The sequence below is a fragment of the Prunus persica genome, chromosome G5 (genome assembly GCF_000346465.2).
Source record: "Prunus persica cultivar Lovell chromosome G5, Prunus_persica_NCBIv2, whole genome shotgun sequence".
In the NCBI taxonomy this organism is placed as follows: Eukaryota; Viridiplantae; Streptophyta; class Magnoliopsida; order Rosales; family Rosaceae; genus Prunus; species Prunus persica.
This window is the reverse complement of record NC_034013.1, coordinates 3,078,358-3,104,993: the sequence shown is the minus strand read 5'-3', so window position 1 is coordinate 3,104,993 and position 26,636 is coordinate 3,078,358. Positions and strand designations below refer to the sequence as shown.

The 26,636-nt window shown below is 37.5% G+C and overlaps 3 protein-coding genes across 3 annotated transcripts; 1 reads left to right on the top strand and 2 right to left on the bottom strand.

Moving 5' to 3' along the window:
• On the top strand, window positions 147-5,216 carry LOC18775800 (uncharacterized protein At1g32220, chloroplastic). The gene is made up of 7 exons (XM_007210465.2): window positions 147-405; window positions 560-662; window positions 832-920; window positions 1,016-1,071; window positions 2,287-2,433; window positions 4,248-4,373; window positions 4,757-5,216. Exons 1-7 carry the CDS (start codon window positions 302-304, stop codon window positions 5,035-5,037), a joined length of 906 nt encoding a protein of 301 aa, XP_007210527.1. The 5' UTR covers window positions 147-301; the 3' UTR covers window positions 5,038-5,216.
• On the bottom strand, window positions 11,176-11,988 carry LOC18776074 (putative polyol transporter 1). The gene has a single exon (XM_020563956.1). It carries the CDS (start codon window positions 11,986-11,988, stop codon window positions 11,176-11,178), a length of 813 nt encoding a protein of 270 aa, XP_020419545.1.
• LOC18775920 (bZIP transcription factor 16) lies at window positions 13,806-23,343 on the bottom strand. Its single transcript, XM_007209140.2, has 14 exons — window positions 23,084-23,343; window positions 22,361-22,465; window positions 21,781-21,952; window positions 21,618-21,674; window positions 21,455-21,529; window positions 20,275-20,364; window positions 20,112-20,171; window positions 19,852-20,021; window positions 19,299-19,353; window positions 16,455-16,497; window positions 16,091-16,377; window positions 15,200-15,277; window positions 14,982-15,107; window positions 13,806-14,240 (listed from the first exon to the last, which is right to left on the bottom strand). Exons 3-14 carry the CDS (start codon window positions 21,853-21,855, stop codon window positions 14,127-14,129), a joined length of 1,230 nt encoding a protein of 409 aa, XP_007209202.1. The 5' UTR covers window positions 21,856-21,952; window positions 22,361-22,465; window positions 23,084-23,343; the 3' UTR covers window positions 13,806-14,126.

Genomic DNA, 26,636 nt, shown 5'->3' with positions numbered 1-26,636 from the left:
TTGTGTGAGCTGAGAGAACAAATTTCTGAACTTGTGAAAAATCAGCAATAAGGGTACAATAATTTTATATTTATAGGTGATAGTTCCAAATTTTTTAAAAAAAGATGGTATTTTGGGCTATTTCCCCAAATTTTGCGCTGTTTTCGCTTCTCCCATCTACAAACTACAAAATTGTGGTCCCACAAGCATTTCATATCAGCCGTCCAAAGGCTAAAACACACCACATGGGGCTGAATTACGCGACGCTCTGCACCTCAAAGTCAGCATACGGAGCTGAGCGAGTGTCGTCTGTTTCAGTCAAATGGCGTCGTTTTTGCACCTCCCTGCCATTTTCACACTTCCCTCTCCTCTGCGCGGAGCTTCCTTCCCAGCGGGCTCCAGGCCCAACTCGCTTTTCCAGACCCGGTTCGTTCTCTCCTCTCTCTCTCCCTCTCTCTCTCTCTCTCTCTCTCTCTCGCTTCGGCTGGAACTTTGACAGGGTTTTATTTGGTTATTGCCTTGCCTTAACAAATTGGTGTTCTTCTGCTAAGAATCTTGAAATCTGAATTTGGTTATGCAGGTTCAACATAAAATGCAGATATGCAGAGGCAAATGTGAACAAGGACGCCTTCAATTCCGTTTCCGCCACCATAGATGTTGTGGCTGATGTTAAGCCTGAACGGGTAAGCCAAAGCCAAAGCCAAAGCACCACACAACTTGCAAACAATTTCACATTTATTTAGTTTATAAATCAATTTTTCGTTTTTAATTCCTCAGCTTGAGCTTCAGATATTTGTTGTGTTGGGTATTTTTTTGTGCCTATGAATGATGTCGTATGCTTCCCTTTAGTAGGTTGTCGTATTAGGAGGCAGCGGTTTTGTTGGTTCTGCTATATGCAAAGCTGCGGTGTCCAAAGGCATAGAGGTCATTGGTGTAAGCAGGTGCTGAAGACATCATTGCTTTTTTCATTTGGCCTGCACCTTTTTAATTGTGAATTCCATTGTTTTATGTGTGAAATGTTTGCTCAATTTCGCAGGTCAGGGCGTCCTACTTACTCTGGTTCATGGATAGATCAGGTTAACTGGGTGCCAGGTATATTACATTCTTCAATCTTCGTGTTTAGTTCTTTTATTTTATTTTAAAAAAAATTTCTAATTTTTAAGAACATGAAGCTTCCACTCATGATGCTCGAAAGGCCTGGGAGTCAAGTACATTAGATCTTTTTTTTTTGGTCGAAATCTCATTCATTGCAAAGGAAAAACCAGACAGAGTCCAGCAAAAGGAAAGCTACAGAAAAGACAGAACAATAAAAAGGGAAAAAGCTCAAGCTAAACCAACCCCAGCCAAAAAGAACTTCCCCCAACCATAAAGACCAACTACCCGGGGGGAGGGCAGTAAGTCCATCAGAAACAAGAACAGAGAAGACTTGCTTCTGATTTCATTGATAATAGGCAAAATTGTCAAAGCCCGATTCTTCTCTCCCTTTTAGACCATCAATAAGAGCCAGTGAGTCAGATTCCAAAATCCCATTTTTATACCCATGTTGAACAGCCAAATCTAAACCTCTTGCAGCTGCCACAGCTTCAGTCGCCAGTGCTGACAGACAAATAACTGGAGCAGCCAAACTAGGTCTTCCTACTTCATTGTAGCTTAGAAGCCATTTGAGAGAAAAGGGAGGGGATAGGGATCTGGTGTTGGGTATTTGTCCATTTTGTTGAATTTCTTCTAACTTTTAAAAATATAATTCGTATTTCAAAGGGGTTTAATTTATATATTTTTTAAATTACAAATTTGTCCTTGTTATCAACATAAAAGTGGATGAAATTAGAAAAACTTGACGGTAAGGGTGAAATTGAATATTTATTATGAGTAAAAGGACTAAATCGGCAGACGAAATAATTTAGGGGGGTAAGTTCAAATTGCCTAATAGTTCAGGGGGCAAAATGGCTAAAAATCCTCTCCGAAATAGAAAAATGATATTTGTAAAAATAAAATAAAGTGACGAGGGAAGATTGCTCTTGATGCTTCCTGGAGAATGTAGAATATAGAAGTAAAATGAGATAAAAACTGATGCATATAAAACTGTTGACCTGGAAATTTATGATGTGTGATTGAAGTGAATATGATATAACCCTAGCTTGAGCATGATGTGGCCTTATTCCTTTCGACCAAACCATTGGTTCACTTTTAGAGTTTATTGGTGTCATTGTTCTGAATATGTCATAACATGTGTTACTTCAAGTTGATGCCATCTTGGACTGGCTGGTTAAATGGCATGCAATTTTTGAAGTAATTCGTGTGATGCAGGAGATGTTTTCTACGTAAACTGGGATGATGTACTTGTTGGGGCCACTGCTGTGGTTTCAACCATCGGTGGTTTTGGCAGTGAGGAACAGATGCAAAGGATCAATGGGGATGCAAATGTTGTTGCTGTAAATGCTGCAAAGGATTATGGTAGTGATGTCAATTATCATATTGCAGTAAATTATACTCCTTTGCTTGTTTTTTTCCTTCTTTTTTGCTACATCTATTATTTTATGAGATATTTAGTCATATACCCATTCTTAGCACTAATAATATAGATAACCCCTACCCCATTTAATTTCTATAAACAAACCCAAAAAATGACAGCTGGCCTTATTGAATTTAATTTTGATTATTAAATTACTTTGATGCCCTATTGAATGTTTTGGGTATTTTTATGAGGTTTTGGGGTTGGGCTCGTTTTAAGAAATTGATGGCAGTTTTGTAATTTATAGAAGTTAAAAGCCTCTTTGTTATGTTGTAAATGGGCTTTGAGTGTGTTTCTAAAGTCTATTTTATGTAGGGTTTTTATTTTTATTTTTTATAATTTGGGCCCCTATATTGAGTCTAATAGTGAATCTCCCTTATTTGATTCACTCTTCTTGGTACTGAAGCTTCCTCCCTCTCTCACTTTCCTCTCTTTTATTCATTTCCTTTTATAAGTAACCTTATGTCTAAACTCTATTTATCATGTTTGTTTTCTTTGCAACAAGAAGCTAACAGAAATTCGTAAATAACAATTGTAGAGCTACTCATGCAATTTCCCTTCAGAGTCTTCCGTTGATCTTCCTAGTTCTTTTTAGTTCACTTCTCTGAGTCAAGGTACTGCCTTTGAAGGACCTATAAGTTGACAGTAGTTTTATTTTTAATTTTTAATTTTTTATAAGTTTAGTTACAATTGAGGACTTCTAACTTTTTGTTTGTTCACCAAAATAGAGAGGATGACATAGAACCCTCAAAACATTAAAGGCACCTGACCCTTGAATTCCCAAGAGAGTCAGCACCCGTTAGGAACGGATAGAGGAAGCTTAAGAATTCTTCTCAGCAATACTCTTTGAAAGAGGGAGATGGTTAAGGCTATAGGGTTTGACTCTGGTCAAGCTGGTAGTCAAGCTGGTAGTCAAAGTGTAGGAGTTCTCTAATGCGGACATCTGGATTTTTCTTAATGTCCGAATGTGTGTTTTCTTTCACTTGTTGTGTTACTTACGTCAACTCAAAAATTTTCATATCATTGTATATTAGTGCATAGGAAGTAAAAACATATATTCCACCACTTTCTCACCGCTTTTGTTTTGATGTCCCATTGTAGGCTGCTTTTATTTGGTCTCTCATTGTTTTGTTGTATACAAATGTAAGCTGTGAGTTATCTAAAAACAACTAATTGGATGCATGGAAAATGGCTAAACCAGCACATCTGCATATTAAAAAATATACAGACATCCGGACTAAAGCATAACTGTATATATATGCATGCTGAATTTGTTTTGAAATGCATACAAGAAAACACTCATTTAAGGTACTCAACAGTGTGGCTCTGTGATCTGACCTATTCCTTTTTTAGGTTCCCCTTCAAAGATTGTCCATCCAAACAATCACCCAAATTCAGAAGTCATTTAGTCATCTCACATTAATCAATTTAACAGACGAATATATTCAAATGGCTAGTTGATTTCCGATTTTGTTGATTTCTTGTATGGATTGTCTTTGAAGGAATACTTAAAACATGAAAGGTTCAGATCATAAAACCATTTCTTGAGTGGACCCAAAAGATTAGTTTGTTCCATATTAAGTTACATACTGATTTGCATTTTGAAAATTTCTCATCATGTATTCATTAATGGAACAATGATGGTCTCATTTGTATATCCTAGATGTTGTTAATTAAAGCTACTCTTATGTCTCACAATTGCACGCAAAAGACGCTAGATATGAAACTTTTTTGTTCCTCTTTTTTTCCTTGGCAGGAGTTCCCAAGTTTATCTTGATCTCAGTGCATGATTACAATCTGCCTCCATTTTTACTTTCATCTGGATACTTCACAGGAAAGAGAAAAGCTGAATCGGAGGTTCTCTCCAAATATCCCAACTCTGGTAATACCTAAGTTTTTTCTCCGTTTTTGGAAATTTTAGAAGACTAAGTGTGGAACGTGTAAAATTAGTTATCAAGTATTTTGCTAAAGAAGCAATGATGATGAGTGAAAGAATAGTATTTGTTAGAAAAATGTTTTTAATTGATTGGAAAACATCATTATTTAAAGCCCTTTGGCCCATTTGTTTAAGTTGATAAAGAGTTCTCAACTAAATTGGAGCAACTGGCAACTTTGTTAATTTAGTACTCATTGATATACCTACATAAATCATATCGACGTTGTTTTCTAGCTTTACTGATTACTAATTAAATCTACCTTCCCTCCTTATATTTTGTTGTTTCCTTTCTCTCTCCTAACATTTCTTTTCAATTTGAACGTCCTCAGGTATTGTGCTAAGACCTGGTTTCATATATGGGAAAAGGAGGGTGGATGGATTTGAGCTTCCGTTGGATCTGATAGGAGAACCAGTGGAAAGAATTATGAGTGCTACAGAGAACTTTACCAAACCATTGAGTTCTCTTCCGGCATCCGATCTGCTCTTGGCTCCACCTGTAAGTGTTGATGATGTTGCACTTGCTGTAATCAATGGAATCAGAGATGATGACTTCTTCGGCATTTTTACAATTGCTCAAATTAAGGAGGCCGCAGATAAGGTGAGGGTGTGAATATCTTTTGGCATGTAAAATTAGCAGGTAAGTAATGCAAACAGGTCTGAGTGTCACAGAACACCTGGTTCTGCAACCCCTTGTTGGGAAGATGAGGATAAGTTTGGTTCTGCTGTTGTAAAGACGTGCAAATTGTTTCTTAATTGAATAAAAAATGTTAGCAACAAGAATTCCTGGAACTTGCCGTTAGATTTTGTTCTGGTATTTCGAAAATGACTTGCATCGAAAAGAGAGGCCAGACAAGACCATCAATCCACTAGCAGGCCAAGAGAGCCACAAAAGTAAGGGGTTTTGAAGGATATTTTTCCAAGATTTTTCACGCTGTCTACGAAGCACTTCTTATGCATTTCTTGTTTCGTGGACATTCAGGTGTTCCCTTATAATTGGGACTTTTCTTGTTTCGTGGACATTCAGGTGTTCCCTTATAATTGGGACTTTGGATTTAGGAGGAATCTAAATGAGAGGGAGTTAGCTGAGGTGATCAAGATGCTGGACATTCTTGACGGAATTAGATTGTCTCCTTCCAGATTGGACAGGAGATGGTGTGAGCTCGAGGGATCAGGGTCTTTTTCGTGCAAATCTTTTCGCTCTTTTCTTCTCAACAATGGGATGGCAGAGGCCTTTTCCCCTTATTCTCTAATATGGAAGGCCAAATCTCATCCTGAGGTTAAAGTTCTTGTCTGGTTGGTGGTCCATGGGAAAGTAAACACATCTGATCGTGTCCAAAGACGAAGACCGTACATGTATTTGTCTCCACATTGGTGTGTTCTATGCAAAATGAGTGAGGAAAGCGTGGATCATCTTTTTTTACAGTGCCCCTTTTCATTAAGTCTTTGGTGGACCTTGTTGAGGGAGGTCAAGACTGTAGTGGAGCAAGAATAATCTTTGAAATCTGAAGTGGCAGAAGCCCATAGAGCTGCCCAGAATTTAACTCTATCCCATAATTCGCCAACACCCACTCCCTCATACTCATCAAAAATCCTCCTGTTACACTCTAGCCAAATGTTCCAAAATACAGACTGCACCAAGCAACCCCATAACATGTCTAAACGTCACTCACCATTTGTAGAAGCCCTAAGAATATTCCATAACTTTTTTTTTTTCGGGAAAGAATATTCCATAACCAAGTCCCCATCAAGGTCTAAAATATCGATGATATCGGAAATATCGGTAGTCCAAAAATATGGAAATTTCGATGGAAATATCAGGATATTATCGATATCGATAAAAATTGAATAAAAACCAAGGAAATTGTAAGAAAAACTTAGAAATTTTTATTGAAACTTTGGAGAATGTTTATTTAGTCAATTATCTATTGTTAGAAACTACAGGAATTGGAGAGAGGGAATTGGGAAATTGAAGGGAGAGAATTGAGATATCAAAGTAGAGAAACTGATTTGTATTCAATGTTTCCGTGTATTCATTTACAAGTAGAAAGGGGAAGTATTTATAGGCATTTTGGGGGCATTTTGGGGACTCCACTTTTACAACACTCCCCCTTGGAGACCACAAATGATACAGAATATGTCTCGTTAAAAACCTTGCCAGTAAAAACCCAGTGGGACAAAAACTGGTCAAAGGGAAAAAGAGTACATAATCATGTGTAACATAAAATTCTATGTATATTGACGCGCGTGCGACACTGCCTCGTTAAAACCTTGCCAGGAAAAACCCAGTGGGATAAAAACCTGGACGAAGGAAAAAGAGTACAGTGTTTGAAGATCTTTATTGATAGCGCGCTCCCCCTGATGCTCGGCAAAATATCTTTAAGTCATACTGTTGATCACCTTTCTGAATATCGTAGTTGACACTGCTTCTGTGAGTCAATCTTGAGCGACACTGCCTCGTTAAAACCTTACCAGGAAAAACCCAGTGGGATAAAAACCTGGATGAAGGAAAAAGAGTACAGTGTATGGAGGTCTTTATTAAAACCACGCTCCCCCTGATGAATATCTCCCCCTGAAAAATTTATGACTAGCCATCCCAAAGTGGTGGTGATGGAGCTGAGCTCTAGCTAGTCTAGTATACTTCCGGAAAAACATTTAAGGACCAACGGATAAAACTCTCTTAGTATAAGCAAGAATCTCGTTGGCATAATGCTCGATCGAGACAAATATTTCGTGAATTCTGCAGAACCTTTAATGTGTTGCAATCACATTATAATCAATGTACTCACTGAGGTAATTTATGCATATTAATATTGAGTACAAATTTTGTGCTTCAAGCACATGTCCTTTAGGGACTTGCTTTATGCAATGTCAATACTCTCAACGGATTTTGTCTAAAAAGGGATTAAACTTTATGACACATTATATAGCTTTAACCCAGCTATTTATACATCTTTAGGGAATCGCTTCTGGCGATATGCTCTGTGCATTTAATAACCCTTAAAGATAATATGTTGGTCTCCGTAATTGTGTAATAAGGGGGGGCACAATTGAATCTGTAAATATGGAGAAAACCCAACATTCCTTGTTTCTGCCAGAAACAGTGTGTCATACAAAGTAAGTATATTCCCTTTTATTCCGAACACCCAAGTATAACTTTCAGTATTAACAAATTTTGGGGTTCGTATTGTGGGTTTGTTCTTTCACGTTCATTCTCATTTATAATGGAATTACCTCGTTCCATTTTGGCCAATGATATTGTCGACATTTAATAATTGAACGTGGTTCCAATCAACACAGCCCATTGATGATTTGAGTAGCTACTCCAAAATCAAAAATTGTCATTCATCAATTCATAATCTCACAATTCTCATGTGCATGCGCATGCATCAATTATAAGCATTCATTTGCTTTTGGGTACCCAAGCCACTTCATGGGGCTTTTATTATGTGAGAATGTGGATTATAACCTCCAATGGAGCGTTATTTTACAGTAGGGCGTGGATAATCTCTATTTAGAGAGTTGGAACATTTAGAACCCATATATCTGTCATGCTGCAGGCATGCCACAGATTAATACATACATGTCAATTAATTTATGGGACTTTAACCCATATTATGGGACTTTAACCCATATAATTTGCTACGCATTAGGCGTGCATAATATCAATATTGACATGTCAAAGGATTGTCCTTTCGGGACTTCAATCCATATCATTTGCTACGCAACAGGCGTGCACCCATATATCTGTCATGCTGCAGGCATGCCACAGATTAATACATACATGTCAATTAATTTCTGGGACTTTAACCCATATTATGGGACTTTAACCCATATAATTTGCTACGCATTAGGCGTGCATAATATCAATATTGACATGTCAAAGGATTGTCCTTTCGGGACTTCAATCCATATCATTTCCTACGCAACAGGCGTGCATCATATTGATCACTGCTATACCCATATTCTGTTCTTATGGTACATTAATCTGTGCAGTGTATTATCAATGTATCCAACTTGCAATCTGTAAAATTTGCATTAATAATTCATGGATACATACAAGCCATTCTTTTGGAACGGACTTATCTTCCCATTTGGTTACCTTTCAAGATAAAATATCAAATAAGTATATAAGCAAAAAAATAACACAAGTATTGCTTACATCCTTAGGTGGGAGAAACTTTTCTCAAGTATCATTCAAGCTTGTATCGGCCCAGTAAATGTAGCGCTTGATGATCTAGTTATATCCTGCAATAGTAAAATCACAACTCTTTTCTCTGTCAAAAACAAATAATCCTCAGAGAGTTACAGAAAGAGAAAAAATGCAAAAAGAGAAGGTAAGCAATCAGGGAAGGAAGCTGGTGGGAGCAGACAATAAGCTCTCATATCTCCTAGTCTAGAAGGACTTCCGGAGATTAGAGCATAAGATCGCCTTCACAGTTTCCTGATGTAGCGGAAACGTGATCAGGGATAGTCTCGCTTCCTGAATGGATGATCAGAGATAGTCTTGCTTCTCAGGCATATTAAGTGCTCACTGATAAGAAAAACAAGTAGATATCGCATCACTAGGTATGGAGAAAACTGGATGTCTTCTGCAAAGAAAATTTCGTTAGTAACACATTTATACACAAATACAATGAATAGGTAGAACCGGTGAATTTCAAATTAACCATAGGAAAATTGCGAGATTCTCGGGGTACTTTTGAAAAAATAGCTCCGTGAAATCCGTAAAGCAAGATCGACTTTTGATGAAAATAATACTTTGAAAACGCCGAAAGTGCCGACAAACATTTAATAGAGACCACGTGAAGTTTTGGAATCTGGGAAAGAAAAAGATAATATTGGGATCTTGGAAACTGTAGCCATATTTCCTCCTATAGATATGGCCTTTGCAAAACTTGATTGGAGCAACTGCGTTTCAACTTGCTCCTTTCCTGTTATAATAATTGCGCACATTCTTAAAATTTGCACCTGTGGTTTTTACGTCTTTTCAAAATGACGGTTTGAAACCTTGTGCCTTATAGGTTCAAATAACCACATCGACTTTCCCAAATTTCATATTTCAACGTATGGGAGCCCGGAACTTTTGGCCTGGGCTAAACACAAAACTCAGAATTTATTTGCCCTTTTCAAATGGACATGAAATATAAATTGAGTAAAAGCCACGCTAATATCTCATATATTTGGGTTCATGAGCTTCCGGCCCAGATATAACAAAATATGTGGGGAGCCTCAATTCATCATTCTCTTATGCCAAAGAGATATGTGGCGTACCACAATTTGCAATAATACCTCAAGGGATGTCCATTTAATTGTTGGAACTTCAGGTTCTCAACATTGTTAGATTTTGAACTTCAGGCCAAAATCACATATTCTCATGGTATGGACATTCAATCCCCTTAGATTTTGAACTTCGGGCCAAAATCACATATTCTCATGGTATGGACATTTAATCCCCTTAGATTTTGAACTTCGGGCCAAAATCACATATTCTCATGGTATGGACATTTTTACAATTTTCTGTACATATTTCTGGACTTCAAGCCCTTGCATAAATGTCCATATTTTGAGGAACTTCTGGCATCTCATTTAATTGCTCATCCATGAGTTTAAGGAACTGCAGGTTCCCTTTTGAATGGTGATAGTTTACCCAAAATGGTAAATATTTATGCATACATCACTATTCATGTATACGGCACTATTCATGTGTACAGTACATTTGCCAGTACAGTTATCATCCATGTGTACGGCATTATGAACCAATACGGTACTGTTACATCATTAAGGAACCCCAGGTCCTTATTTACATGTCAGGGATCAAGGACCCTCAAGTCCAATCACATGTTTACAAAAATAGTACCGGAGAGACTGCCAGCTCTCATATTAATATCATCATCAAGGATCTTCAAGTCCTGATGTAATTGTATGATGAGGATCAAGGAACTTCTGGTCCTGATCTGTATACTGTAAAAAACTCATCATTCAAGTCCTGATGTAATTTGTATGATGAGGATCAAGGAACTTCTGGTCCTGATCTGTATACTGTAAAAAAAACTCATCATACAGCACATTTAATCCATAAAATAAATTGCTGGTAAATAAATTACCGGTATAGACGATAAACCCGCACCACACTTTAAATAAATGTAAATGTGCGGTAAATTAAATTCATAAAGTTAAGGTGCTTGTGTGGGCATTAATTCTGCTCCATACATTTAAATAAAAGTAAAGGCGTGGACGATAAACCCGCACCACCCTTTTAAATAAATGTAAATGTGCGGTAAATTAAATTCATAAATTAAATTGCTTGCTGTATAGACGTTAATCCCGCACCATACCTTAAATAAAATTAAATGTGCGGTAAATTAAATTCATAAAGTAAACGTGCGTGTATGGGCACTAATTCTGCTCCATACTTTTAAATGAAAGTAAAGGCGTAGACGATAAACCTGCACCACCCTTTAAATAAATGCTGTCGTATGGGTAATAATCCTACACCATACAGTAAATAAATGTGGGATTAAAAACCACCACCGAATAAAATAAGAAAAATGTTAGTATTAGTAACGGTCTCCCACTGATAATATGTTTGGTATTACCAAGGGTCCATTTTTGTTAATGGTTAGTAAAAGAAAAGCAGATAAATATAATAGGAAATAATAGGGGAGATCAGGGAGCAGAGATCTTATCGCTACTTTAGGGTCAGTGCCCTTGCTGAGTGATTTTTTTTTTTTTTTTTAAATATATAAATTTATTTATTTTTCTTTTTTTCGGTGGATTTGCTGTTGGATCTTCTTTTACTTTTATCATTGCTGCGTGATATTCCTTTTGTTGAGCACTGAGAAAAAGAAAGTGACAGCTCCGTCCCAAAGAATCCTGCCCTCTCTCCACTTGGATTGATGAGTGCAGCAGAACCTTTCAAAAGAGCAAGCAACTGGCACAGTACAAATGGGTCACTGTTCATCAGCAGCTCTGTTAGCGATGGTGGTGTTGACCCTGTTGACCACAACTCACGGCATGGCTCCTGAAGTTTGTACATGAAAATCCTTTTGAAACAGGTGCTGGAAAACACAGCATCAGATTCCACCTCCGGGAAAGACGTGAGAGCGCCGCGAGACGACGCCGGAGAGACCTCGGCGTTGTAGACCGGAGCGATCATGAGGGCGTAGCCGACGCCGATTCCAGCGACGAACCGACCGACCATGAGGAAGGCGAAGTTGGTGGCGAAGCCCATGAGGAGAGCTCCGGTGAAGAATATGGCTCCGGCGAAAACGATAGTGTACCGGCGGCCAATCCAGTCAGACGTTCTGCCGGCGGCGGCGGAGCCGATGAGCGAGTAGAGGTTCAGAATCCCGATGAGGATCTCAACTTCCACGTCCGTGATTTTCAGGTCCTCTTGTATGTAGATTGAAGCTCCACTCATCACACCAATATCGTAGCCCAGCAAGATTGAAGTCATGGAAGCCAAAATGGCGCAACCGATGGCGTACAGGTTTCTTTTGGGCTTCTTCTTGAGCAGGGGCTGGCCGGAAACGGCGTTGGCTTCAGCTCTATGGTCAGTCATTTTGAGCTCTGTGGTATTTGGTTGTGATCTAGAGAGAAGGAAATTTGGCCACGTTTTATTCAGGTCAAATTCGGAACTGGAAGGTGAAGCCCTGGAGGATTGGGAACCGAGCTGGGCGAAGATGTTGCAGTAGAGGCAGCCATGGATGATGTGTCTCGAAGCTCTGGCTCTCTCTGTGTTTTGAGAGTGTCTGTGCTTGTGCACTGCCACGTGGGATGCCAGAGAGAAAGAGAAAGAGAGAGAAAGGAAGAAGAGGGTTTGTTTGTATGTGTACCCAAGGACTACATAGCCATATTCTCTGGGGAGCAGTTTCAACTTTGGTGGCAATTTGGTTTCTGGGTTTTGTATCCGGATTTTGATCGGATATGCAAGGAGGGTCACAAAACAGAGAATCAGAGAATTCAGCTGGTATTTTTGAAAGCGAATTCGTGCAATAACGTGTTAGAAACTAGAGGAATTGGAGAGAGGGAATTGGGAAATTGAAGGGAGAGAATTGAGATATCAAAGTAGAGAAACTGATTTGTATTCAATGTTTCTGTGTATTCATTTACAAGTAGAAAGGGGAAGTATTTATAGGCATTTTGGGGACTCCACTTTTACAACATCTATGAGTTTATCACAAAAAATTAGAAGGAAATGCATTGCATGATGAATTTAACTAATTTAAGTTGATTATACAGCAAGCGGGCAAACACCATGAGTGTAAAAAATATGTAATAATTAATGAAAAAAGATTAAATACACCGTAATCATTTATATATAATGACTTACTATAATATTTTACACTTTATATATTGCATGGTAAGATACATGAGTGACTTAGTACCACATAGAGTTCCTACGAGGTTCAAATTTTTCACTATCTTCATCATCTCTATGTGTAGAGTAAGTGTATTGTGAAGAGTAGTCATCAAATGATAAATCCCCAAAGTAGTTTTACATGTAATTGTTAACATACCACCCATATAAATATAAATATTTTAGCATATTATCACAAAAACATAAGTGATATGGTGTTTAAGGTGTTGGAGTAAAATGGGAGGGGTTCATATCCCCTTTGTGCTTTTTTCTCCCCTTTTTCCCTTTTTTTTAAATTTTTTTTTCCTTCACATCGATATTTTCGATATTTTGACAAAATATTACTGAAATGTGAACGAAATTATCGACATCGATATTTTTCGATATTATCGTCGATATCGTCAATATTTATACGATATGTACATGGATATATTCCGAAATATCCGTGATTCAAAAAAATCGAAATATCCTCGATATTTCCTCAATATTATCGATATTTCAGACTATGGTCCCCATAATAAGGAAAAGTAAAAAGGAATTTTTAATTCATAATCTTATGAGAAAAAAAGAAAGGAAACAGGGATAGAGATTTATTTTTATTTTAAACTAAATTTTAAAAAATTTATATTTGTATTGTTTATTTTTAAAAGGAGTGACTTTATTATAATTTACGTACCAAATTATTCTCACATTAAGGAAGCTTAAAATATTTGACAAAAATTGAGAATGTCATTTTTTTCTGAAATTTTGAGAATTGTTTCTAAATTGAGAATTGTCATTGAATTGCTTTAGATTTAAACTACATGGATAAAAATGACCAAACTAGAAAATATATAAACAATTAAAACAAAACAAAACACCAAAAAACACAAAACGCAGCCAGGGATGACAAAACACAACTGGAGAAATACCTAAGAACATTTGTTCTCGGCACCCTCCCAATTGGCTGTCAACACGCCTGTAATGCTAACCCACATAGAACGAGTTTATAAATCAAGATTTCTGTTAGAGTAGCATACTTTAGTTAATCAATCTCCCAAGCTACACATTCACCAACCATATTTAATACATATGAATTTTAGTGTGAATACTACCACCCTTGTGAAAGAGACTTAAGGGTAGGACATGACTTTCACACCACATATCTTAGGGCTTCCACTCTTAAAGGTAGGCCCAGTGAGAAATAAAGGATGATATGCAAATAAACATATCCTAAAATATGAAAAGTTAAAAGTTGGACAAAAGTCAAACTACATGCTGCTATGCAAAAGAAACTCCCTGTTGCTGCTAATTGGTTAGATGGTGCCCCTGGAAAGCACCATAAAGCTGGGTTACTCATCCTACTGGCCTCCATGCACTTCTGTTTGTGCAATCTGTTTAGTGTCATTGCTCAATTTTTGCTCACTTCTGGCAGACCTTGGATCTTCGTGCCCAGGAATTTCTCCAAGCTTCTCCTGTAGAAGCAAAATAGCATCTCCAGTTTAACTTTGGACGTTGCAAATTAAAATTGCATTTCCCTTAATTAAGCCCTGTGGTATAACTTCTGTTTGATTATTAGCTAAACTAATTTATCTGGAGTCTGGATGCACAAAAAAATTATGGGAAATAAAAGCATGGGATCTGGATCAGACTGATAGCACATCGCTGATCCCAAACCAAGGAACCGTGCAGTTAGGCTTATGCAATAGATTATGCAGATTACACTATAAGGAGTTAGAATGTTGCATTTTAGCAAAACTTATCAAAGTGTTCTATCTTCACATTTGTAAAATCTGTGTGGAATTGAATTGTCACTTGATGCACGCCCCCTTTGAAATAAATGTAAAAAGGGAAAAAATGGAAATCTAAAGAACACCAACGTAAGTGCATTATGTTTTGGATCAAAGCAATCCTAAATCAAGGTTTGCTAGAACAATTTCTAGTAACGTTTGAAGAATTTTTGAAGTTTGCCAAATCACGGTTTGGAACAGAGATGTAGACCGATTCAGATCAGTTCTGTTTACAGAGTGAATTAACAAAAAATTATAGTGACGATTCAACAAATCCTTTGTGCTTAAAGCAGGATAGAGTTGGATCAGCATAATTGACTCCCTTAAAAGAACCAAAAAAAAAAAAAAAAATGTGGTACTAAGTGACTGCAAAGTCGACCAACATCCTCCAAACAAGTTCGAAAACAAACCAAGAGTGGATGTTACCTTCAGAGATGCATTCTCCGAGAGCAGCTGCTCATACTCGCTCCTGATCCGGCTAACTTCTGATCTAAGAGTGGCATTCTCTTCTTTCAATAATTCAGCACGCTGGGCCAGCTCATCACATTCCGCCTAACTCAAAAGTACATCCGTTGAGGCCATATTGCACATACAGTGCCAAATAGCCTGAAATAATTAACAGATGCAAAAAGTTACATCATTACCTGCTTGCGCAACCTAGATCGACGAGCCGATTCCCTATTTGACTGCTTTCTTCGCTGTCTTTTAAGCTCTCTCTCATCCTGAGTCAGAAAAACAAGAGGTGAGGGTGCTTAAAAATCTGATAAAGACAAACAAAGAGGTGCTTAAAAAGGTGATAGAGCACATCTCTGTGCATTGAGAAGCAAAAAACTCCTGTTTATCTGTATGCTATAGCCACAAAGCAAGAAAAGTAAATAAAAAGGCATAATTAAAATAAATTAGAGGTAATAGCAATCATAAACAAAGCAGGTACTTGCCGAGTTACCATGGGGACTGGCAATCAGAACTAGTTAACTGCCAATCTTAATATGTTTCATGTTAAAAGCAGTACAAGGCTAAAAGCTCGGAAAAAAAGCTAGAATGTGATTCCAAACATGCATGAAAATCAGAATAAGTGAGGAAAAATTATTCAAGTGGCGGTTACTGCTTTCTTCATATGCAACAAAATAATTGTTAAACCCACGAATCATGAGCTCCATTAACTCAACTAGACCATATTTGCATATGACAACCTCCATCCACACAAGTCACACTATACTCCAAACACAGGGTATAACGTTTCCAAAATTCTATTCATAGCCTAACCCATAAGAATCCATGTGCAAATATCAATTTTCACAAGTAATGCAACTTAAAATGTAACCTACACTTGGTGCTCTAAACCAATTTTAAAGCCAATTAACATAACTCTACCCTCCCAACTCCAACAAGATACTCAAAGTGAAGATTATTCTCCCCATTTTTAATCAGATCTATAAAGTAACTTAAATTAAAATAGTCTCAACTCAGAGCTGGAAAAAACGTGATAAGAAGAAAAAAAAAATTGCACTTGAAATACAGGGACAGATATTAACTTGTAACCAAAGCTGTGACTGAACACTATCCCGAGACCCAGCAGTAACTAATCCTCCTGTTACTGGAGTAGTGGGAACCTTCCCACGCATTGCAGGCACACCAGAAGAAGGTGGAGCACCCCAATAGTCCATCCCAATATTTAAGTTGGTTGCAGGACCAGGAACAGCACCAGGAGCACCAGCAGCCGTTATTGGCATGATGGCCATTGTTTGATTCAACATACTATGAGTATTTGGTGCTCCGTTCTGTGAACCATGTGCAGAGCTGCCATTCTGAGATGCATCACCTGCAATAAAACATAAAAATCCTTAGTAAAAATCTCTTAACACAGATTGACAGCCACAAAAAATAATATAATCAAACCTTCCAAAGAATCTTGCCTGCCCCCTGACTTGAGTTGTGAGTCCTACAAAAGTAATGGAAATGAGAAAGTTGAAGCAACACACATAAAAAAGGAACATAATTAAACAGAAAAGAAAATCAAAGAGCCATTTGAAAAATATATTTCCCGTAGGTAACAGAAGATGTGCATTAATCTAGTGCAAATCAAAGGCTGACACATAAGTTCATAAGTTATTGAATAATCGCAACTTATGCCATACAAATTTAAAACCTGTTTGTGTGCGTGCTGTGCAACTATGCACTGTTCACGCAGGTACTTTTCACACCAACTAAACAGTCCCTATAAGCTCTTCTAGCTTCTTTGCACCATTAAATCCTTCATCCATTTCTTCCTTAACTTGAACCATACTTAAATGTGTTCACATCCTTGATCCCCCCCAGTTATCCCTCCAAAACCTGCCCTCATGAAAACTGGCCACCATTTGCCACTTATCATTTCCTGGCCCTAACTGATGAGGACATCTTTGTCGAACCCATTAGGGTTTACAAGAGAAAGGGATGGAAGAGGAAGTCATTTAATTTGGTCTTTAAATCTGGAAATTTTTTTACTCCTGCGATTAGTTTCTAACTCGTTCTCTAAGTTCTCCAGACTTTAGTAAGATTTTTAAGTTTTCCAGATTTCTAAGTTTCCTATTTTATTTAGGTTAGGATTTCTGTTTTAGCAATGGATTTTTATCCTATTGTCTCTAGGTTTTAGTTTGCTATAAATACCCCTTCTATTTAATTCATTACGGAGTTGAGTTGTTGAGATATGGAGAAAAATTTACTTTCCAGAGATCGGACAATTCTTGGTGTGAAGCCAAACCCCTTGGTGCAGAGCCAAGACATCTTATCATCTATTTTCTTTTTTTTTCATTGTTTTCGCTTCCGCTAAATTACCTAAACACTCAATTCACCCATATCCTACATCACTAACTTATTTACAAAACACAAGATTCTCCTCCTACAGCTCTGAGCCATTGAACCACAAGTGTCAAGTCCCAAACCCCTATGTGAGACCCTCCGAGCAGTCAATAGTCAACTGGCTCTGGAGGTATGGACATAACCATTTGTCAGGTGGAAATATGATTTATTTCTTATGTTGGATAGTGAAACAAGAAATGGACTTTTCCATTCACAAGGTTTTTATCAGGCCTTGAGGTACTCTCTAAAACTCTAGATCAACCGATGCTTCAATTTAAAAAGAAATTCTTCAATTTGTTGCTTCTTATTGTTGAAAGTGATTACCACATGCATCTAGCAACCCACTATGCATTCTTACAATCAACCATTAGATGACCTAGAAAACTTTCGTAGCTTTAAGCACCACTCTTTTACTCGTGCAAGTATGATCCGCATCTCGGTAAACATAAGAGGTGATGTAGGATATGGGTGAATTGAGTATTTGGGTAATTTAGCGGACGCGAAAACAATGGAAAAACAGAAAATAGGTGGTAAACAACGCCTTGGCTTCACACCAAGGAGTCTCCAATCTCTGGAAAGTAAACTTTTCTTGATATCTCAAATCTCCATTTTAAAGACCTAAATAGGGAGTATTTATAGCAAACTAAACCTAGAGAGAATAGGATAAAAATCCTTACTAAAAAGAAATCCTAATCCACAATGGAACCAATCCAAATAAACTAGGAAACTTAAATCAAATCCTACTAAAAACTGGAAACTAAAACTTGGTGAAATCTGGAAACTCTAGAAATCCTAGTGAAATCTGGAATCTGGAAAACTAGTTTTCCTATTGAAATCTGGAAACTAAGATTTCACCCCAACCTTAATGATAATGTTGGATTGGCTGATCATTTCTTCCTTCTTTGGTAAACCTTAAAAGGTTTGTCATAGATGTCCGCATCAAGAGGCCATGAGATAGAAATAAAAACATATTTGTGTATACACACACAAGCGCGTTCCCCTTTATAAGAGGGATCCCTTTTGAGGATATGCCAAAGTGATCACGCTGTCAAGCCATGTCGCAATATGTTCAATGACCTGAACTATCTAAAAGTATTAGATACCTATTGAACAATGCAAAAGGTCAGCAAAATCTGAAATCGTTTGATCATTTGATTGCCATTATGAACAGTTCAATTTTATATGGACCATTGTGTGTGTTTATTTATTTGGTCAGCAAAAGATGGCTAAATCATTTCCGATTTAGTTGATTTTTTGTTAGGATAATGCTTGCATGGAGGCATAATAAATGGACAGTTGGGATCTTCATATCCCAACGAGGGTTGGGCCCACATGCGATCCCTTTCAATTTTTACCAAAAGGGATCCCTCTTAATAAGTTTACATATATAAGTTACTATTCCAATATATAAGTTACTATTCCAATAAGCCTCAGGACACCAACCAAATTTAAAATTAGCAATCTTGCCTTGCTGTCAAGCGACCTACGTCCTAATTGCACCCAATGCTAAGAGGAAATTTCACTCAGAAAAAGGAATTCTGCACTTTTACTAGTTTTTTATCAAACTTAACGACCCAGAAGAATTATCATATTTGTAACAGTGTGAATGCACCACAAGCACTCAGGGAACAAAGATCTAAGTTCATTATGACAAATTTATTTAAATAAGTTCACTCTTCCTTTTCCTTTTCATTTAGTTTTTTCTTTAATATTAAGAATTATGGAGAGTTCCTCTATTACACCAAACTTCTATTACAGTCAACGCAACATCAACACGTAACTTGCTTCCTACAGTAGGCTTGATATAACAGCCTAGGGGCCACTTTATCTGGCCCGAATCAAAGAAACCAAAGTAATGCAAACAGATCTACAAATAAGAAACTTCAATAGTATGGAACTTACACTCTGAGAATTTGCATCACTTCCTTCACTTGTACCTTCACTGGCACTCTCAGCACTGCATATCGAAATACATTTCAACCATTACCAAATTAATATGTAACAACATGATATAATAATGAGAGGTCCCTGTAAGAATAGACTCCATAAGGATCCGAAACTGTTGGGCCTAGATATGAGTTCATAATAAGGATCCAATCAGAACTAGAATTGTGAGCTAGCTACATATAAACATCTATGCAACAAGAAATTATCTATTCCACAATTCATGATTACCAAGTTGCTGAGCTTCGCGATCACTTTCATAGATGTTTTTATTAGCTAAGAGATCAACAAACAGTTAAATCGGGACACAGAAAATTACACACGCAGCTTCTCAAATAAATGGCTTGCTGTGTTTCTGTGACAAAGCTCTACCTACAGTATCCCACATCCTCCCCTCCCCCCGTTTTTCTTTTCTTCCAATCTACAGTGTCTTTAAATCCAAAGATTTCAGTAAGAGGACACTGGAATCCGTGATGCAAAGGCCAGTAGGTATTAAACATGATCAGTATACCTTTTAGAGTGAACTCCATTAGCAGAGGCTCCTGATGTCTTCCCAGGCTCGTTATTCTTCCCTGTAATCATATTTAAACTGCCCAAGCTTCCTTTTGATCTTTTTATGGGTAATTTTTCCTTCACCTCAGAGGGCTTACCATCTGCTTCCATGCTTCCAGGTGTGTTACCCTAAATGCAATTTTACAAATTATGTCTCATGTACTCAAATGAATAAAGAAATTATTTCAAGCAACAAAGAATTTGATTATAGACACTTACAGAAGCTTCTACAATACCATTTGGAGAAGGCATAGCAAATGGGCTAAAAGGATAAGATCCCTGTTTAAATATAGCACATGGCATAAATTATTAGTGCCATCCAGAGAATGAGGCTAGAAAGCAGCTAGGTAATTCAGCTGAAGCAAGATAGACAAGAAATTACCGGAGGCATGGATGGATGAGCATATAAGCCACTATGGGGATACATGGCAACATACGGATGTGGAGGGGTACCATATGGAGGCATAATATGCTGAAATTTAAAAGCTTATTAGAAATGAACCAGTTATTAACCAGTTTGTGGATTTGTGGATTTCAAGAAAATTATGGTACATATCAATGGTATAATCTTTTTGAAAAAATACCCACTTCCTTAGGTAACCTCAGAGACAAAATCAAAATATAGGCTGACAGGAAACAGGAGACAAAAAGACAAGTGTACCAGTCTCCATCAACCAGAAAAAGAATATTCAATTTAAGTCCAATTGTCCAAGCGTCCACAGTTAAAAAGTCAAACTGTTACAAAGCCAAAATGGTACTACGTCTAGATCTCTTTCTAGTGAACATGCTCAGCGCCTCAGAAACTTACACAGGAGCTTAAAGCCAAGATCTTTCTCATGAACGAACACTTTTTCTCTGTTTGTTAACACATTTCAAATGATTTCTAAGAGTACAAACATATATCTTTAAGTTCCCATTGTACTGCCTACCACTCCTGATGAGGACATTTTTGTCAAACCCATTAGGGTTTACAAAAGAAAGAGATGGAAGAGGAAATCATTTAATTTGGTCTTCAAATCTGGTAATTTTGTATTCCCGCGATTAGTTTCTAACTTGTTCTCTAAGTTTTCCAGATTTTAGTAAGATTTTTAAGTTTTCCAGATTTCAGTTGAATTTCTAAGTTTCCTATTTTATTTAGGTTAGAATTTATGTTTTAGCAAGGGATCTTTTATCCTATTGTCTCTAGGTTTTAGTTTGCTATAAATACCCCTCATGTAATTCATTAGGAAGTTTTGTTGAGATATTAAGAAAAGTTTATTCTCCAGAGATTGGAGACTCCGTGCTGTGAAGCCAAACCCCTGGAGTGATTCCAGACCCATCCTTGTTCGTTCTATTTTCTGTTTTCCATTGTTTTTGCTTCCGCTAAACTACCTAAATACTTAATTCACCCATATCCTACATCAACTCCCAACTCTTAGATGGCCAAAAGCCACCATGTCAAAAATAGCATTAAAGTCAAAGTTTCACAAAATACAATCAAAAAATTGAATAATCAATCATTTTTATTTTCTTTCAATGATTTATTAAGATTAAACAAATAATTCTAATACACAAGCATATACCTGAACACCCCACATATATGGGTGAGCTTGAGGACTTGATGCCAAAAAACCATGTGGAGGTATAGGAGAATACGCCTGTTAAGAAAATAATTACCCCATAATAAATTTCAAACATATCTAAAACAACAAAAATGCTAAAAATTGAGGCTTTTCAATATAAAACCTGAAATCCCGACCAGTCAGGATTAACAGTGCCAGCACTAGTGGTCGCAGACTGCTCCTGAAAGTTCCCAAAAAAAGCAAGATTAAAGCTCATTACTAACTTCCAGTATCGGAGGACCTCAATTTTATCATAACAGATACTACGAAAAGACACACAAATAGACCTGCGTACTAGCAGGTGTTGTCTTCGACTCCTTCTCTTTCTCTTTAGCAGGTTTATCCATCTCGCTGCTACCCATTACTCTATATCAACGATGTTAATTTCATCGAACCATCCCACAATCACCACAAGAAAATCATCGAGCGGACCCTGTTCGCAACAGTGGCCTATAATGTCTGAGGCCACAAATGTTCAGTGCCCAAATGTGAGATGAAGTACATCATCATGGAAAAAAACAACAGATGCTAAATTTATATATCAATCTCATGCTGAACACTAAACTTAAATAGTTTTCGTTACATTACGTCAAAAAATCCCAAAATAAGTTCACTAATCATTGAAACAGAAAGAGTGAAAACCTAAAACTATAAACACTATTTTTTTCTCCAATAACTAGCACAAAATTGTATTACTGTACACCACCGAATTCATTCAGGCAATTTTGATAGATATAACTCTGTAGTTAAGTTATCAATCTTAATTTACTAGGTCAATTTCTAGCATCAAGAGTGAGTGTCTAAAAGTGTGTTCGGTGTCTCAAATCCCATTTATGATTCTGACAATTTTTACAGGAGAGGTACTACCTTGGGGCCAGATGAGCTTCTTGGGAGCTACAGAAATTACAAGCTTAGAGCGGCTGCTCTTCTCCTCAGGATATTAAAGGGGCGTGGCTCTGTATGAGGCTCGTACTGCAGAGAAACCAAATATCTATAGTGGGCATACCAAAGTTATAGCAGGTAGATCTACTACCAATTTTTTCGTATTAAGGCAGTTTTGAATCCAAGCATGAAACCAAAACATGAGCATTATACAAAAATCACATAAATAAGAACTTACATGTTTTAAGAACCCACAAATGCGTGCTATGTAACAAGATCATAGATGTAATATGCACTTAGTAAGAAGACTATCTACTTTCATATCACTGACATAGCTCTTAAACTCTTTGATTGTAAAAAAAAAATTAAAATTAAAAAATTCGCTTGAATCTTCACCATTGATGGGTTACGTTCGAGGCAAAAACAAATAACAAAACATAAATATGAAATGAGAAAAAAAAAAATTGTCTAGCAAATTCTAACAATAATTTACGGAAACCCTGAATCCGAAAATTGCAAGACAGAAATACACAAGAAAAACCCTAACATGAATTTAGGAGCCAGTGAAATTGATCGGTAAATAACCCATTAATCTTAACCCTAAAACAGAAATACCATAACGAGTTTAAGCCTGTCCTCGACCGGTGACAAATTGAGGAACTATACAAAAAGGGAAGACGCGAGAGAGCAAATCAGCTCCATACTTACTCATCAGCGTGACCAGAGATGACGATAGGTGCTTCAACGGGAGCCAATGGAGGAGCTGAAGAATTAAACGGAGAATGAGAAAAAGAAGAAGAGCGGATGGGCGATGATGGAGCTTCTTTGTGTCCTGTGTTATTACTTCTTGGGCGTCTTCTGCGATTAGAGAGTGAAATAGTTTTTTCCGGGTTTTTCTTTTTAGTTTTTTGGTTGGGGGAAAATTCCCAAACTATACTCCTTACCCACCTGCTGTGACAATTCCTCAACCGCTTAAGTTATACTTTCTTCTAGTGTCAAAATATCCCTTGAGCCCACAATTGGTCTCACATTCAAATCATCATGGTAATTGTGTGTGCGCGAAAACACACTTTATAGTTTTTTGGATTTTCATATGTTTTACTCTCTGAATTATAACCTTGTAGAAATTAAACTTATGAACTATAAACTTAGCCAATTTAATCTCACACTAATTAAAATTGTCAATTTAATCTCGCACTAATTAAAATCGCCAATATAATCCTTCCCGTTTGTTTGTTCAAATAATCTCTCGAGAGAATATTCATTTCTAGATCCTTCGCCCTTTGAACTTCCTTCTATATCTTCCTCAATTCTTGTAAAAAAGACTAGAGTAAATAGACCACACTCGATGGGTATGACCAAAGACCCTCCGATGCCTAAGTTAGTTCGATTGAGTCTAGGTGAAACAATAGCTAAAAAGGGTATGAAGATTTCTCTAGGGTGAGAATCGAGTGGCCGGAGCCGTGCATGGTAGCTATGAGAGAGAAGGGAGATAGATCTTCGGTATTTTTGCAGGGTTTCGGAGCTAGGTTTAGAGTTACCTTGAGTGTTGAATGAAGCCATCTATTTATAAGAGCCTCGGAGGCGAAGGTTTCATAGAGAATAAAACTTTTATTAGGAATGAGTTTATTCTTTCCCTAAATTGTAAAGATGGAGCCCATTGGAGATTTGATTGGGATCAAATCTCCTAATTTGATGATGATAATTATATCTCCTTATTAGGATAATATCTAAATTAGTGGTATTATCTTATTAAATAAAGATAATATCACATAATTAAGATAAGGTACTGATTTTCTCACTTCCCTTCTATCCACTTACACTCCATTTTTTTTAAATTGTATGTTTTCACTCCTCTTTTGTTCACTTATACTCCCTTTTATCTTATAGTAAAAGTATTAGAAAAAACAAAAGGGAGTGTAGGTGGATAAAAAGGGAGTGGGAAAATCACCACCCTTAAGATATTATCTCAATTTTTAGTATTAATTAATTGGGCAAATAAATGGGCTCAATTAATTAATCTAAGGGATATTTTTCTTTTCCACTTGGCATCCTGTGATTGGAGACAAAAATATTTGCTCCCACAAACGCCCCCCATCTTTTGCATGGTGCTTGTGTGGCATGTAGGAGATGAAATTATTTTTCGAGCTCTCCAACTGTGTCTGGGCTTTCTTCAGTGAGTTAGACTTCTTTTGCAGATTGGGTTCCCAATTGAAGTGGGCTTTTGACTTTTCTTGGAGTTGGGTTCCCGATAGGAATTGGCTTGTGATTCCTTCTCTACCTAAGATGCCCAACCTGTATAAATGTAGAGCTTCTCTTCACTCTTCTTCACATCATAAACTTAACTTCTCTACTTTCTTAGCTTGAGAGAGATCTTGGAGAATTTGTACTGCTTGTCAAAGAGAGGAGTTGCCGTGCATCCCAAGGAAAGTCGAACACATATATATATATTTTTATTCTTCGTATTTTCTTTTTCGGGGTTCATGGCGGCGTGAGGAGGTGGTGCCACCATGTCGATCCCAGGATATTGGGAAGAGTGGCTGTCACGGATTAGGCCATCTCGACGGTCTTGCTCCTCATGCGCTTGCTTCCAACCATGGTTGTTTGGAAGGCTTCGGTGGATTGAAAAATAGGAGGAACGAATTCCTTGAGCACGCGTTAAGTATAACTCATGCTCTTAATGAAAGCACCAAATGTTTGTGCAAATAATCTTGCAGGAGAATATTTGCTTATAGATCCTTCACACTTTGATCTTTCTTCTCTCTTCACCTCGATTCGTGTAAAAAAGACTAGAGTCAATAGACCATACCCAGGAGGTGTTGGCCAAAGGCCCTCCGCTGTCTAAGTTAGTTCGAGTGTTTGTAAGAAAACAATAGCTAACAAAAGGGTATGGAGATGTATGTATGGTGTGAACCGGGCGGTCAGAGCCTTGTAGAGAAAATATGGAGAGTGGGGAGTGGAGAGGTTGGCGTTAAGGGTGTTGCCGCCAGCTAGAGAGAGAGAGGGAGAGAGCTTCATGTATTTTTATCGGGCTTTCCAAGTAGGTTTAGATGTACCTTGAATGATGAATGAAGCCATCTATTTATAGGAGCCTCGGAGGCTAGGGTTTCGTAGAGAATAAAACTATTGTATTCTTTACCCAAATTCATAGAGATTGATTCCATTAGGGATTTTATTGGGATCCAAATCTCCTAATTTGGTGATGACTATATCTCCTCATTCGAGATGCCTAGATCAACATATTTGAAATTGGAGTCGATACAAAGGTCTGAACATATTGAACCCGGATAACGCCTAATATGCATAATCCGATCGACAGTCAAACGATAACCAAATTCAAATCAGAGCATACAATCATGCTCGGGACGACATGGGGATCATTTTATGACCAAATGGATCACCCAAACAATGCCCACGCACCGGGAGCGCGTGAGTGTCTTGAGAAATTCTTGTGACCGAAAAATTCTTAAAACACCCATCAATACCTATACCTACGTAATTAGAACAACGAGTGGAGCAACTTTTATTCTTCGACCATGGCCAAAAAGTGACCGAAACTTGCCGAAAACTGGCTGAAACTTTAACTTGTAAATCGAGTTCCAAAACTCAAAAATCGATCCTAATCAACCCAATCATTAGCTAGAGCACATTTAGAGGATGAGAAAGCATACATAGATCGACATATTTGGTAGCTGGAATCGCCAGAACGAACGTAAGAAGTTTTAGGTCAAAACAGACGACTTTTTGGTATTTTCCGGCCGCGGCAGTGGCTGGCAGCGGGGATGGGGTGGGATGGAGAGAGGAGGTCACGGCGGTTCTTTTGGTAGCAACCCCGTCAAGATTGGTGGCCGGAGGTGGTGGTGGCTGTTTCACAAAACCGATCGGCTATACAAGGTGGCTGTTTCGGGGGAGAGAGAGAGAGAGAGAGAGAGAGAAGAAAAAAATATGGGTTGTAAAAACTGAACTTTAAAATATTTACGATTATGCCACTGATATTTCGTAGCTTGTAACTTATTCGTTACAACTCCGATTTAAGCCCACTATGTGTCTACGGACTCAATTGTGACCAAAATAACCCTATCCACGAGGGCAAAATTGTAATTTCATAATTTATTAAATTTATTAAATTAAATGAATACTTAAATTTGGGTTGGGATGTTACAATTGATAACATAATGTCTTTTTATTAAAGATGTCCTTAACTCTAACTATTACATAATTAGTTGGCTTTAAGGGCATATTTCTAACAATCTCCCACTTG